We start from the raw sequence: 15,897 nt of genomic DNA, 5'->3' as shown, positions 1-15,897 counted from the left end.
ATGAAGGGTAATCCATTGTGGCAGGCAAAGGCTGTGGAAATGCTGCATCGAAAACTATTGGAGTCTATCACTTAGCAGACTCAAATTAAGTGAGGGGAGTGTGTTGGATTTATGTTAAGTTTGGACAGTTCTTCACAACAGCTTTCACAAACAGTTGAATGTACGGTCTGAATTTCGTAAATTCGATGTTTCCAGGAGAATTGGTATAGCTTTTATAGCGAGTAAAAGAGATTTCAATAAAATAAAATAAAAATGACTGTCACCCCTTTGTCATGGGTATTTGTGTAAGATTTCGATCACAAGGCTAACAGAACACAACCCACCATGAGTGGCTTCATCTGTTAGTCACAGTACGGAAGTGTGCGCCACCCGACAGGCAGAGGATGCGGGAAGGCAATACAAACCAACAACCTGATGGGCATCATGACCCCTTGTGGCAACTGCTTCCCCACAAAACATCCATCATGGGAAATGATGAGGTCTATGCGTGTCTCTACTTTATATGCATTTCTGCACACTCTGACAGAAATCTGTCAACTGTGGGGCTGGAGTGATTTTCCACTGGCATCCATGGAGAAAATCCTGGTTGGATTCAGAGCTGCCTGGCTTTTCTGATGTGTAAGAGTGCTGGAGACGGGCCGACCCGGTTTAAGCAGATTAATTAGGGTGTAGCAAAGGCTGTGAAGAAATCTCTCTTCCATAGAAGCTGTATCCACTGACACAGCTTTGCATACCGACAAGTCCCTGAAATGTGCACACTACCCCCTGCATCTCGCTCTAACTTTCTCATAGACACACAAATATACTGCGCGCGCGCACACACACACACACACACACACACACACACACACACACACACACACACACACACATACACAGGAGACACTGTTGGAGGGCAAAAAGTCTGCCAAGGCCCCAACTCATCGTCCCTCCCTCCAGGGTTAGTCCAATAAACATACCCCTCCCTCTTGTTTACCCCCCCCCCCCACCTCCCTGTTTTCCTCAAACTCTGTTTTTGCTTAGAACACATTTTCCCATGTTAGCTCACTTGCAAGATTTTGCAATTCCATTCTACCAGACGTGATTTTCATGGCATCTCTTCGGCAGAACATGGTGTTCATGTAAACATGGTTGCCCATGATGCGAATAAAAAAACAAACATCTGATTTGAGAGGCAAACAGACAACCGAGCTTCAAAAAGTGGTGCGGTTGAATGTGACGCAACACCGATAACAATGGAAGTTGCTTCGAAACAAACTGCTGTTGCTCAAGAGATATGGAAAAAGAAAACCAACACTTGTTATTCCTTCTCTGCTTTCTGTGAACACCCATTATCTTCCATTATATCTCACTGCACTGATTGATATTGAAGAAAAGACAAGGGCAGAAAATAGAAACACCCCCCCCCACACACACACACACACACCCCTCCCCGAATCCTCATCACCATCATCATTTTCATCATTACATGAAATATGACCGAGAGCATAATCCCACAATGCCTTGCAAATGTCGACGTGAGTTAGCATCAAGAAGACACAAGAGATATGCATGCATCATCTGGCCAGGAGAACATCACTTGTGGGGAGACAGCCAGAGGCCCTAAGGAGGAGAAGTGGAGAGGAGGGAGAGAGGGAAAGACAATAGTAGAAGGAGAGGAATAAAGGTTGCAGAACAACAGAAGGGAATTGAGAGTAAAGTGAAAAGAAAAAGAGGTTCAATGTTGGGAAAAAGTAGGATGAAATGAGTGGGATATTCACCGAAGCACAAGCAAGGAAATAATACAGAGGCAATCAGAGAAAATGGAGGCATAATATCCCAGCGCTGCATAATCTCCACATTCACGCAGAATGCATAATCTCCACAGGTTCAACAATACACCATGTGCCCTAATTCTGAGCCAATTACAAAGTGTGTGCCATTTGGTTGCTTCGTAAGTCTGCAGTACATGGGTATGGATTTGACTGGGATGAGCTTTCATGTGGATTTGAGGTGGGTGTCCTCTGAAGGGTGCAGGCAGCTGGGGTCCCTTTGCATGCACCAGCCCTCCCCTTTGCTTTCAATATTCTCTAATGCCCTTCACTGACCAGATTAAAGACCAAATGAAAAACGCACAAAAGCTGGAAACATCTGTTCTGGAATACACTGTCCATCCCTCCCCAATGCGGAGCTCTGTTGGTCACTCCCCAGTTCCAGTCCCCATGCTGACAGCATCTGCAGCAATGGACTACTGCACATTAACTACTGGAGCATGAGACCAAGCTAACCCAGTAACAATGAGAGTACCATCGTTTACACAGGAAATCAAATGCTTTATAACATTCCCATATTGTTGCCCTCTGAATAAACGAATGAATGTTCCTGCATTCGTTAAACTAAAATGCCTATTTTGACTTTCTCAATACTGCTGGTACAACCATTTAAGTACAGTCAAATATTTACAATAGCCAGTGCAGTGTTGAGATATTGCTGCTGTCGTGCATATGAATATTAGGCTCAGTATTGGTGTTGTCTTGCGCCATTTTCCCCTTGCTGGCTACTCGGTCTGGGGGATAAAGGGCTGCTGCAGGGAAAAGGTAAAAAGAGGAACAATCTACCACATGATAACTTTGTGCAACATCCACTTTGCCGTGTTGTGTCTACTTCACACTTACACTGAACGCAGCCTATACAAAAATCCTTTTCCTGCCATCTAAAGCAAATGCGCCATATTCTCGGAGGGCTTAAAAAACACTGGTTGTGAACGAAAGAGCCTTTGAGGTTTTTTACAAAAAAATATGTCTCACTTCTACTGTAAATGCAATTACACGGCATGCCATCCTTCATTGTGGTCGAATGTAAAGTGTCTTTAAGTATGAAGTAAAGCCAGTATAGGCCCTGCAGCCTACGGCGTGTGCTTCCTTTCACTTTTAATTCACATAAGGGATTTTTACAGTTGAAGCTAGGGAATTAAGAGTCCTCACAGCTTACAGTAAATGGAACATAGTAGCAGTGCAGACATTTCCATGAGGTGGAAGGCACCGGATCCATACAAACACTACAAACTAGATAGATGTTGTAAAAACCTTAAATACTGAGTCAAGATCTAAGCTAAGGAGGTCACAGACCAGTAAGTTGTTGGTTGAGGAAAATGAAGGACAACCATCCACATGTTGTTTTGAATGATATAATAACTTCATATCCACACTGTGTTGATCTGCACTTCACACATTTCATTTACTTACACTACACATATACACACACACTTCATTTTCATTTGCACTGCACACATACACACACTTTGCATTTTGCACACTGTCTATATTTAATATTTTAATATTTAATTTAATTTGTCATTAGTATTGTGTTGTGTATTGTGTATGCATATATGTTGTATAGATACATATATATTTTATTTTATATTTTACTTTGTATACTTCTTGTATACATCTTTATCTTTCATCCCTGTTTTTTATATATTATTTTTTATTCTTGTGTGTTTAGTTTATTGGTGCTGCTACTGTTACGACAAATTTCCCCTTGGGGATTAATAAAGTACATATCTATCTATCTATCTAAGTATGAGGCAGTAATCTAAGGTGAGGGAGTATGCAATGTGCTTATTGGGAAGAATGTAAAGTCAGAAAAGCTCAGATAGAGACCCCTAGTCCACTGGCTGTGACTCTGCCATCCAGACCACCACGCTGCCCTCGCGACACTGACTGAAGCTATTGCTTGTTTCACGCGAACAAAAACATGTCAGGTGTGGATGGAATCTCATTTGCTGCCTTGTTGCAATTACATCCTCGACAACCGTGGAGAATGAATTGACTCGCATTGAGGTGCAGCACTTGCTGTAAAAGGCAGTGACAGGCCATTGAACGGTGCTCACTCTGTCTTGGATGAAGCACTTCTCTATGAAATAACCCGACTCAGGTCGAACGCATGCAGAAACTCATGCTTGAGTGCGTGAGCTTGGATATAAGAAAGACACTACGTTCCGTGGATTTCATGAATTAATCAAGCTTACGGATATTCTCTCTCCTTTTTACTCACTGAGGTGTACACTGGGGAAGTCTTATGTCATTATTATTAGTTTTTTGCTGTGCCCTGGCACTCACCACTTCTTGTGAATCGGAGGACAAGACGGATGGAGTTGTTGACGAGTTCTGGGCAAAATGATGTGATGGAGGTGAATGAATGGGCAAACGGAAGTCTGGAGAGTGACACTTAGCAGATATAACAGCGCTTTGGCCTAGATTGGTAGAATGTCGGATGGGTCACATGAATAATAAACCAGCAACCGAGTCCTTCTTGCTGGTTAGGGATTTTCTTCGCTCCCATCACCCCCTGCCAGACTGAAGACACTGAAGGGGGTGGATATTAACTTACTCAAATCAGTTGCATAACACCAAGAAAACACAAGATATGTCAACTCAATGACTAGCGTCCTGTTCTTCTTTTTATGCCAGAGAGAATGAAGATACTCCATTATAATTTGACCGTTTGTGAATGTGCCAATGTCCTTGGGTGTTTTCTTTTTTCATTAGAAGCAAATCTGCCTGCAGACACCCTCTTAGCCAAGTCAAGTCTTTATGCAGAGATTGCACATCAATCACTGCACAGCAACAATAATAAACCATTATTGCTAAGAGACACAGCTTTGTCACACTCACATGCACACACAGTATCACACTCGAGGTCACTTTGAATATTACTAATGCAATTTTACTTAATAATACCTTCTGTTCATTCTAATATTGACAACCAATATAATGGTTATAAAACATGACTGAATGTAGCTTTCAGAACACAGAAAGGCAACAGCTTCAGGAAGTTAGAGCTGTATCCGTTTTCTGGTGGGTAGGCCTCATTCAAGGTTTGCTAATGGAGAAGCTTAAGTCAGCGCCAACTCATCTAAAAGGAGATGTATAGCCATATTTCAAACTCAAATGTTGAAACACGACTGCATTAAATTATAGCCAATAATGTATTACTGTGTATGGCATCACAATATACTCCCTCGAAAGGTAGCGGCGGGTAATAAATCATTTTGTGATCCGTCATGAAAATGGATTGTGTGTTATGGTCGGTCTTTGCCAAGTTCCAACCCAAACACGTCCACACAAAATACCACGATCAAATGTTTATGTGTGTACAGCATAGTTGAAAATAAATCTATCGCGTATGCAGACAGAGGTGGTAATTGAAATTATTTAATTGGCTGTATTTTGTTCACAACATTCTTCACTTTGACAAGTGCAAGTTAAGCATTTAAACTCAAGGCTCAAGTCACTATATTGTGTTCTCACTGAATGAGAATCTCTGTCTCTGAGATAGGGACGGAGTAGCTGGCAACTGAACCCTTTCCCACTGTTTTTCTGCCGTATTTTCAATTTGTGGGCTGGCCATCTCAGGCAGACGGGAATATTTGGTATATTTATAACAGGGATCCTCAATCACAGGCTGTGACAGGTGCACAGGAGCAGCTTGACCCATTATGACCTTTCAGTTTTGCCAGTGACTTCCTGAACACAACCACTGTTAGACTAATGGATGGTATTGACTGCTGCTGTCATTAGACTATATTTTACAGTCAGCACAGCCTATTTCCAGCCCATCTTTGAATTGTTGTACGATTTCATGAATACTTTTCCAATACCTTTTATCAGGCTAGACACTGCAGCTTTAGTTGTGTCTTTTCAGACAATGAATTCAAACAAAAGCCCTGGACTCGATGCTGCATTTAATACAACAGGATATCCAGGAAGGTGGAATCATTTATGAGAGCACATGAAAAAATCTAATCAACTAAGGACGACATTGAGCCATTCGATAAGATGTAATCATATGATTTGCTTCAATGCACTATATTCTATTTAATCAGCACTTTAGGGTTTTTCATGGAAAACTGCTGATTAACTAATATCCTTTGTTAGAATTATCCTTGACAAACTTATCATTGCTTTTTGATCGTAAGAGAGATATAATGCTGAGTTGGTGCATTATTGAAATGAGAATGAAAATTCAATACTCTACTTGAAGAGGGGACGGGAAGTTGATTAAGTAGCAATATTACAGAGAAATATAGATTCAAATTTAAGCCAACTTCAAATTAAAGTTAACCTGCCTCTGGCCAACGCATAGCGACACAATTTAATTAAAGTGAAATAATAAGAATTTCAAAAGTGACACAAAAACCTTGAAGCATTCACCAGGGTATAATAGTGGCCAGTTTATTTGGTACACATGTTTTACAAAGCTAATCCTTTTCAGTTGTTGCTTACATTGTTAGAAATGTGTAAATGCAATTATATATTTATTATTGAGTTCATATCTAAATGTGATGTTGTACTGAGCTACATCAGACTGCGATTATTATAATTATAATGCAGTCCAAAACAGTCACTAACTATGACCTTAGTGCCTTAACATATAATTGGATTATTGTACAACACTGTCAATTAAACCTTTTTCGACATCACAAAAATAGACTTTATAGCAGAACAGTTAATTGGCTTTTTAACTGTTCAGATGTATCTAATAAAGTGGCCCCGGAATGTATCCAAAATATTGTGGAAAACACTGACATTATATTAATTGACTCTACATGTAACATGTTGAATTGTATTGGAATGAACACATATGTACATACGGCTGATTCTTGAGAGAATTAGAGTGCTACAACAAGCTGCAACACAGTACATCCATTTAGTACGCCTCTTCACACCAGGCATATGTTTCTTCCACCCAACTGTAAGAAAGTGCACCAGAGCTCTTAAAGGTGTTTGCATGGCCCAATTCACACCAGATGCTAGCCCTTAGCTAACTTACCGAACTTCGTAATGCAAAGACCTCCAAGGAGTGAGCATGGTCCAGTTAGCACCAGATGCTAGCCAGAAAATATGTATAAATTAGTTCCACTTGCCTGCTCTGGCCACCTCTATATTTGCACTGTTATAAGTATGAGACCACCTTAAACAGAATAATATAAATCTAAGATATAGTAGGATAGTTGTATTATTGTCTTCCACTGACACAAAGACAAAAAAAACAACAACTGATGAGACATGTTGAGCATTTTAAAAGGTTGTCTGGTAATTTCATCAGCCATATTCAGGGCGAATATGCTACTACAATCAGCCCCTGCACTGGACAGCAATTGCAGTAAATGTGAACAACATGTAAATAGTCCATTGAGATTCGACTACAGTACTCAAACTGGAATAAGAAAACTGATGGAAATCAACTGTACATGATCATTATTCAACCTTATTGATCAACAACAACAACAACCTTTTGTCCTGACAACTGAAGTCAACTCTAATGCCGCGTTCACACCAAAAGCGTCGCGAAGCTCCGCGAGTGGCGGGGCTTATCTCTGTGGTTTATCTCCGTGGCTTTTCTCCGTAAAAAAACTTAGAATTTCCTTCATCCAGCACATAAGAACTACCCACTAGTTCTGCTTTGTACTTGTGGACATCCCACAAACGTCCGAGCAGCTAACGCCCTCGTGTTTGGGTTCATAATATTATATATATATTTATACAAAACATTACCCATGCCTGTTTTATTCTCTGCAATTCCGGTAATCATGAGAGGTTGTGTTAAAGAGCTCCGGGTGCCTGCAAACCACAACCATGAGTGTGTCCTCCATCCTGTTCTGATCCAACAACGGCGGGACAGTGATGATGGAGTAACTCAAGAGCTGATTGGACCGATTTGGGAAGTTATCGTCAAAAGTTCAAATATTTAAATTAGAGGCGAAATTCGCACCGCTTTTGGTGTGAACACAGCATAACCCTCCTCTCGCTTTCCTCATCCTGACAGACCGTTTAAAAAAAAGGAATCAGTCAAGATTAAAGGCAATAAAAACCTTGCAATTCGTCAGCTTTTATAATTGATTTCAAAGTTTTTAAAGCATTCAGGGCGTATTTCATGTGTTTTGGGAGACTCTGAAAGAGGGCTCTAAGTGCCCCGATTTGCAAAAAGGCTTTTCTTTGCCGCCTAATCGTAAGAGCTCAGGGGTGTCCTTTTCTACTGCACTGTCAACAACAGAAAAGGAGAAAAAGGCGAGTGGTGCTTATTCCTGACCACCCGGAGCTACAGTATCTGATTAAACGGACACAACTTGCAACGACATACACAACCCACATCATGCTAAGAGGAACATTAGTGGGGCATTCAAACCTTCGGGAACATTGTTAGATTTCTGTTTCAGTTACTGATGTGTTTTCGATTGACTTAACATAGCTGCTGTACATTTATCTGTGTAGCTCGCTGGCACACACAACACGAACAGAGGATTACATGCTACACAGCAACAGCAAGATACCACCACTGCAAAAAAATATGCCTCAGCGTTACTGTGATCAGAGATTTAAGTTGGAAAATGATTTTATTCCAGTGCAGTCGCCACCGAAGGCATTTACAGAATAATGCTCTTCAAGTATATTGACAGCTTTGCACTTCTAAGTTTGAATGCTATACCCTAGATACCCATCATTCACAGCATAATTCACAGCATATATGTTAATGTTCATCTCAAACATCTCTCCATTCATATCATTTACCTAATCATGAAGGTTAACGTCAACATGCCGTCAGATTCATCTGACTGATTCATAATGCGTTTCTATTTTATTGCACCGTTATCACAATTATTCAGCTTTTCGTGAAACCTTTCCCTAATGTATCCGGCTTATCAAAACACACTGACCAGAGCAGAACACCATGGAAGACTACACTTAAACAATTATGAAGCAATTAGGTTGTTCAATAAAATTAGCGCCGGTAATTTCGTTCAAAAACATTTGTGTTGTATTTGCTGAAATTCTCTTTAAATCGAGAGATTAATCAATCATTTAAAAAGCTTTTACAAAAAAATTAGGTATCTGTAAAAAAGATATTAATTAAATGTTCATTTTGGGCCAAATTAAATGATTGGACGGGCTACCTGCCTGTCTACCTACCTGCCTGCCAGCCTGCCTGCAGGCCCACACACTCATTGGACGTCACCTGAGGTTTCCACAAGCTGTTAGCTCGATAGCTGTGATTACTAACAACATTCATGATCATTATTTACATTCATTATGATACGTTTACTTTCACACATATTCTTTTGTGGGAGTGGTATAGAGGGAGGCCTGAAGGAATGGGCTGTCAGTAATTCCAACATGGTGACCTTCACGCTAGTTTTAGAGACTTTTAAATCTACTGTTGCTCAATATTTTCATTGAAAAAGAGTTGGTATTGCTGAGCTGTTTTTTGGGGGTTTGAATATTCTTTTTTTTATCGAGTTAGTTTCTCAACATTACCAACCTTAGTTTTAAGCCAATAATTTATAATTGACCAATTGTGTATTACGAATAGAACTACTCATGGTGAAGGCGGAAAGAAAATAATGAGAACTCAAACTTATCCTCAGCACAGCTGAGAAAGATCTGTTCTGATTAGCTGGGTTCACAAAACTCCGTACTCTGTACCGGCTTAACGAGAGAAAGGCAGAGGAAGGCAAACAGGGGATAAGTACACAGGAGGGCTGTTGGACTGGCAACAGATGGTGAAATGTGGCCAACCTGTCTACTCACGGAAAACATTGACAATCTGCCTGGGAACACAGAGGGTTGGCGAGCACTAACTTTGGATGCTGTCAATGGGTAAGAGTTAAATGCATGATTAATGGCAACTTGCCACCTTTCCAAAACACCAGAGAGTTCATGTCTAATAGAAACTCTATTGAACCTTACTGCATAAGGTGTGCTAGATTTTCATAATCCCTATTGCCTAACTTTGTGCTTTATAATATTAAGGCCTCACCACAACCTCATTTCTGTTATCTCATCAAACGCCTCAACCGTAACCCAGGCCTGACCAAATACGTTTTAATCCACGATACACATGCTGTGTGCCAGTTGTGAAGCACAAATACGGAGGTGGGAATTAATTCCTTCCGGGTGATGTACTTTGGGAGAGAAAACTATTTAATGCCTGGAGAAAGCACGGCTTTGACTGGCAAATTATCTCAATTAGGCTAATGTTGTTTACTGCAAAGTCTACAGCATTGAATGGCTCAAAGGAATGCCCATCACTAAAGAGAACACAGTGACAAGGAAGCGAGGAATGAGGACACGGATGACTTCTCAACAGAAATGAGACACAACACAAGCAGAGGTCAATTTTAGGGAAGTTAGATAACTTGAATAATGTTGATAATTGCACTCTTAATCAAAACAACATTGTTTCACATGGGTATTTTTTGCATATTGTGAGTAGGATAATTGACCATTTATTTCTGGAAGTATACAACATACATGTATCTTGGCTTATGAGTTGTAGGTTCCTCCTAAAGTTATTCAAGATGAGATAAACAGTTATAATTAACATATATCATACTAACATGCTTGATTATTTTCAGATATAAAGGGATTTTTGCTGTTTGTTTTCATGAGTGAAACGGAAAAATGACGGAGAGGAAAAAGTTGCCAATCACGGCTTGAATGTTGCATAGTTGGTCTCTGCTTTTATAAAAAAATTGTAAATAACTTACTAATTCTAAATGATGTATTTCTCATTGTTCTTTTTTTATTAGCAAACAGGAATAGGTTGCATGCTTTAATTTCTGAAAAATGTAAGATATAACTGTTGCCAACAATTGTAGCTAAGTATCATACATTGTGTTCGTAACCTGTCTTCAGCTTCTACGGTGTCTGCATGTTACACAAGATAAGTCGCTTTCGATAAAAGCGTCAGCTAAATGACATGTAGGCCTAATGTAATGTAACATGTCAAAATGAATGGTTGAATGGAGAAAAATTCAACATCAACACAAAACACTACTTTCTAACACTCTGCCGTTTTTGCAGTTCAAAAAGATCTGGTGAGTCGTCTCTTCTAGCTAATTGCATCATGTCACTATCGGGCACGTGTCCATCCATGTAGTGTGTTTTTATCGGGCAGAAACGCACCCACAAGGCCCTGGGTATCGTAACAACCCAAAACCCCCGCTGTGTGTGGGGTTCTTTCTCTGACTATATATCTCAACTATACCCAATGTTGTCACCTCCCTTTTGCTAGGCAAGCACAAGTAGCTGGACGACGATATGTGTAACAACTCTCATGGTGTGTTTTTTTATTATATGCTCCTCCACAACTGTACCTCAACTTCTGAATCTCCAGCATTAATTCCATTGATTCTATTAACATTTCAAATAAATGTCCAACGCGTTCTCTTTCATTAAAATAATTACTGCGTGCACTAAAAAGTAAAAACACAATGCCGACAGTAGATGTATCTAGCATTGTGGCTGCTCGGTTTGTTGGCTGTGTGTAACTGGGGGGGATTTAATTGATGATTGTCTGGCTGAGTGACTATTCTAATTCACTTAGCACAGTCTAACAGAGGGGGACTCGTCTTGCTCTTGAGTTTTGTACTAATGAACACCCTTGCATCCTCCGTCCTTCCACCCACACCTCCCTTCAACACATCAATGTTTATGTCTTTCTGTCCCTTCTTAATAGTTTGCGGGAGCTATTCTAATTCCATCAACAGCCACTCGCTCTGATGATTAGTGCCAGTCCACTGGTGGCCTGGAGGTCACACAGTTGTTTGTTGACGTTGCTCTGAAGTAGTGCTCAGCTGCACAGTCTGAATAAAACCGACGGAAGATGTGAAAAGCAGGCTCGATGGTTGGCCATGTGTGATTGTAGACATTGCCATATGACAGTTGAATATTAAAATGGCATACTGGGATGTGAGAAACAAGGGATATGCTGCAACAGTACCAAAAAGACACAATGAGTCTTGTTTATGAAGGAAAAATACAAGACCGTCTAAGAATATACAGACATGGCCTCATTTCACGAAATGGCTGATGTTATCATTTGTGTCAAATATATATACACCCAACATATGCAGGAAATAGAATTTCAACAAGAGTAAGAAAACTCCAGATGTGTGTAGGGTGATTGTCTCTCAGCTGATGCAGTGAATGTTCCCCTACTAGTTTTGGATTAAATGTGCTAATCTGCTGGGTTTATAGACGGAGACATACATAATTGAGAATTCTAAAATTAGGTTTATTCATTGATTGTCAACTAAAGCAAGATACAAGTTCAATGTACAAAGCACTTCTCTTGAAAATATGTACAGTATGACAAATATTTAGCAAAGATGAAATAACCATGCAGACGGCATTATAGTATGTCCATTTGGTCTTAAAAGACACCACAGTTCTACTGCAGTGAGCCTGAATTTTGGGTGATTATAACAAAAAACAGCTGATGTGTAAAAGAACCTCAAAATGGCAAAATGTTAAAGTAAAAGGGCTAATGCATGTTTTATAAAACATTAATAATGTCTTTAAATGTGCAAAATACTGACCGCTTTATGACATATTTTGCTTTGTTGCCATCTTACCCATAGTCAGTTTCAAAGTTCAATACAACACAAGACATACAATATGATTTGGATTATTTGTCAGGACTCACCTTGCAACGTTTATAGAAAAGCAGAAATACGTGTTGTTTTAGTAAGGCTTGGTTAATATTAAAGACAGACAGCTGTTATGAGGTATACTGTTTGTTTTGGAAAGGCTGCCAGATTTCTGCTACACCTACATGATTTACATATTTCAATCTTTGCCATCATCTTAAACAGCTGATGTGTTTTTGCATCACATGGAATGAATAATGCCCCTTCAAATTTCCGTCAGACCGAAGCTCATAAAATGCATGACGACCCACCAAAATTGAGCTTGTACAGCACAAATGCACCCAAGGGAGCAGCACCCCTCAAATTAGCTGCATGTTCTAAGCCACTGGTTAGGATACAATTCTACAGACCATTAGAACATTTGAGGATGTGTGGACTCTGGGAAGCAAACCATTGTGAGCCTGGCTCACTGTCAGAGCATCCCCACAGCACTTTCATCTACCCGCATGCTTCCACCCGCAGCGTCGCATGACAACTTTGGCTGCAGCAATACTGGCAGGATCCTGCAGCCCCCGAAGGAGCCATACAAATATGCATCCCCGAAGCCATGTTGTTCTGAATTACACAAAGAAAACTAGAGGCTGCCTTGGACATACTGTATTTCTTCATGTAAGAGAAGCTACAGAAGAAAATAACAACCTATTGACTTCTTATTCTGTCGAAGAAGAGACTACAGCACACCTTAGGTTAGGTTATTTTCCTTCGCCTAAAAATCAAGACTAGAATAACTTAATTTATGGGTAAAGTTGTGAGCAAGATATCAGGGTGGAGCTTCTATGTCTAGGAAGCGAATATCTAAAAAGGAAACAATGCAAGTGGTATTTAAATTTGACCACTAAATTGCAAAGCCTACACAGTCATTATGATGCCATGCCGCTTTACAGGAGACATCCCAATCAGACAAGGCAAATGTACACAGTAGTCCAACAGCAGGTACTTGATACTGAATGTATATTGGAAATGGAGTGTTTAGGTCTGTGGTTGGTCTGCATGGTCTAGCAGCCGGGGAAACAGACAGTTATTGAAGTATGAGAAGCATCCCACTGTGCAAACACCAATCCCTCAAAACCCCAAGATGGTTCTTCCCCCATAAAAAAAGGATATATATATATAGCAAAATACAAACTCACAAATATATCTCAAGGTTTCAAGAACAATTCAATTCATTCAAAACTCATATGAAAGCTGCTCTGGAGCAAAGATTCTAGCCTACTCCCTTTTCCTGAAATTTCGATTTAGCTTGTGAATGTTTTGTCCTTGATTATTTGCAATGACATATCTAGTTTGTTAGTTTACCCTCCATATGTACTTCTGATACATAAGTAGAGTACCTCTCTTCCAACTCCGACAATAGAAGAAAAAAAAGAATTGCCGCTCCTACACAGACAATGAATGTGACAATTAACTCAGAAAACTCATTCAGAATGCCTGTTTGAGCTGTAAAATACAAATGAGCTTTATTGTGTTTTAAGAAGAACTACAAAATCCCCACAAAATCATTCTGACACAGTCATTGTGTTCATAAAGCCAGGCTATATTAAGCCAAGGGAATCAGTGGAGCGGCTATAACGTTTGTCTTTCGACACTATAACGACGGTTTTGGGTCTCTGGTTTCTTTATGAGGGAGAGTTAGTCCCCATCTTAAAATACAACTGTGTTGTTTAAGATGTGCAATGTAAATGTGAAATATATATAGCAGTGTAGATTCTGATTATAGTGAGACAGAAATATTGTCTCAGTTTCAGCACTAGATCGTATTCAACTAAATATCAGACACCACAATGTCTCATTTTATACCCTAAAATCAATGCTCTGTCATGACACACACACACACACACACACACACACACACACACACACACACACACACACACACACACACACATTCCTATTTACCCAGGATCTCCTTGAGCATTAGTATTTCCAGGACAGTTCACCGCTATTGATTTGAGAGAAAGGAGAGGAAACAGCACCAGTAAAAGAAGACAATAGAAATATAAGTGTCTAATGTGGAAAAGGCAATAAGACAAAGGGAGGATGTGGTCCACAAAATGACACAAAGATCCCAGATAATGTCTCAACTCAGGCGCTATTAGGTTCAGGGCTCTTATCTCAGTCTTTTCTTCTTTCTTTTTCCCCCCCTTCCTATTTCATGATTTCCCCATGAAGCCAAATACAGAATCCAGAGTGGGAGAAAAATCTGCAGAAGCCACAATATCACTCCCGAGTCCTTTCCAATTCTTAGGTCCAATAACTCCCATATTGTATAATTCAAAACAAACAACTACACAGCAATCATTGCTAAATGTTTTGTAAATTCGAAATACATTTTCAATATAATATTCTCCTGGAATTACCTATTTCCTATGAGTGTACTACACCTCTGGGAGAGTGAGAAAAAGAGAGCAAGGGAGACAGTACGGGTGTTTGTGTGTGCATCATGCAAATATATATATATCTGTGTGTGCGTTCGAGCTTGTGTGCATCTTGTTCATGGCAAGAAATCAGCTCAGTTTAGCACATAATGGAAATGTGAATAGCCCAGAGCGTGTCTCTCCCACACAGGGAGAGAACTGGCTGGGAGCCGGCTACATCTTTCCAAATCAAAACAGTGAGAGGGAGTTAGCTAGGTTAAAATGATGCCCCCTTTCCTCTCCGTCCCTGGAGTGATCCACAGCTCTGCCCATACATTACTCAAACAGGTCATCCAAACATGTCTCACTAGCAGTCAGAAACCATAATCGCACAGATATGTGCACACATGTTACCCACACGGGTGAGCACACATACACTCACGCTTGTAGGTGGAAAGGTGACGTTGCTCATGTTATGACAGATATCATCTTATATATGAATCTCTCAGAGCAGCAGCCCCAAAATGTTATGCTTAATTTAACATAAACGATACCTTTTTCAGATTCAACATTCACACTTTTCTCGAGCTCACATACTCCACAAAAGGTTACCAACCTCAATACATACTGCTAATCAATGTTTCCATTGTGTTGTCATGCGACACTGAGATTGTGTTGACCAGCGCAGCACCTCTGTGCCCAGAGGGATAGGATGACAATTTAGACTTACATGCTACTTCGAGAGATGCGTTCCGGCTTACGGCCTCCCCCAAATAGTTTTTGGCCACGCACACGTAGCTGCCATCGTCCGGCTTGCTCCGTCGTCCGTGGATGATACGCAGGAAGAAGAGGGACCCGCTGGGCAGCAGCATACGGTGGGAGCGGGGGTTGTCGCGGTCCGTCTCGACTCGCTCCCCGTCTTTGGACCACTCCACCGTCGGGGTTGGACGGCCCTCGGCCTTACAGTTGAGAGTGGCCGGTTCCCCTTTGGAGACAATGAGGTCAGAGGGGTGCTCCACTATGCGGGGAGGGAAGTCTTCCTGGCGTAGACGAGACCCTAGAGAGGAAACG

General features: G+C 40.6%; 1 protein-coding gene across 1 annotated transcript in view; it reads right to left on the bottom strand.

Moving 5' to 3' along the window:
• Positions 1-15,897, bottom strand: part of LOC130191700 (roundabout homolog 2-like) — a 71,535-nt gene that overhangs the window by 52,034 nt on the left and 3,604 nt on the right. The window contains exon 2 of the mRNA XM_056411363.1: positions 15,557-15,883. Coding sequence (XP_056267338.1) covers positions 15,557-15,883 — 327 coding nt within the window. The remainder of the gene's footprint in view (positions 1-15,556; positions 15,884-15,897) is intronic.

This window comes from Pseudoliparis swirei, chromosome 3 (assembly GCF_029220125.1).
Source record: "Pseudoliparis swirei isolate HS2019 ecotype Mariana Trench chromosome 3, NWPU_hadal_v1, whole genome shotgun sequence".
Taxonomy (NCBI): Eukaryota; Metazoa; Chordata; class Actinopteri; order Perciformes; family Liparidae; genus Pseudoliparis; species Pseudoliparis swirei.
This window is presented reverse-complemented; position numbering and strand designations above follow the sequence as displayed.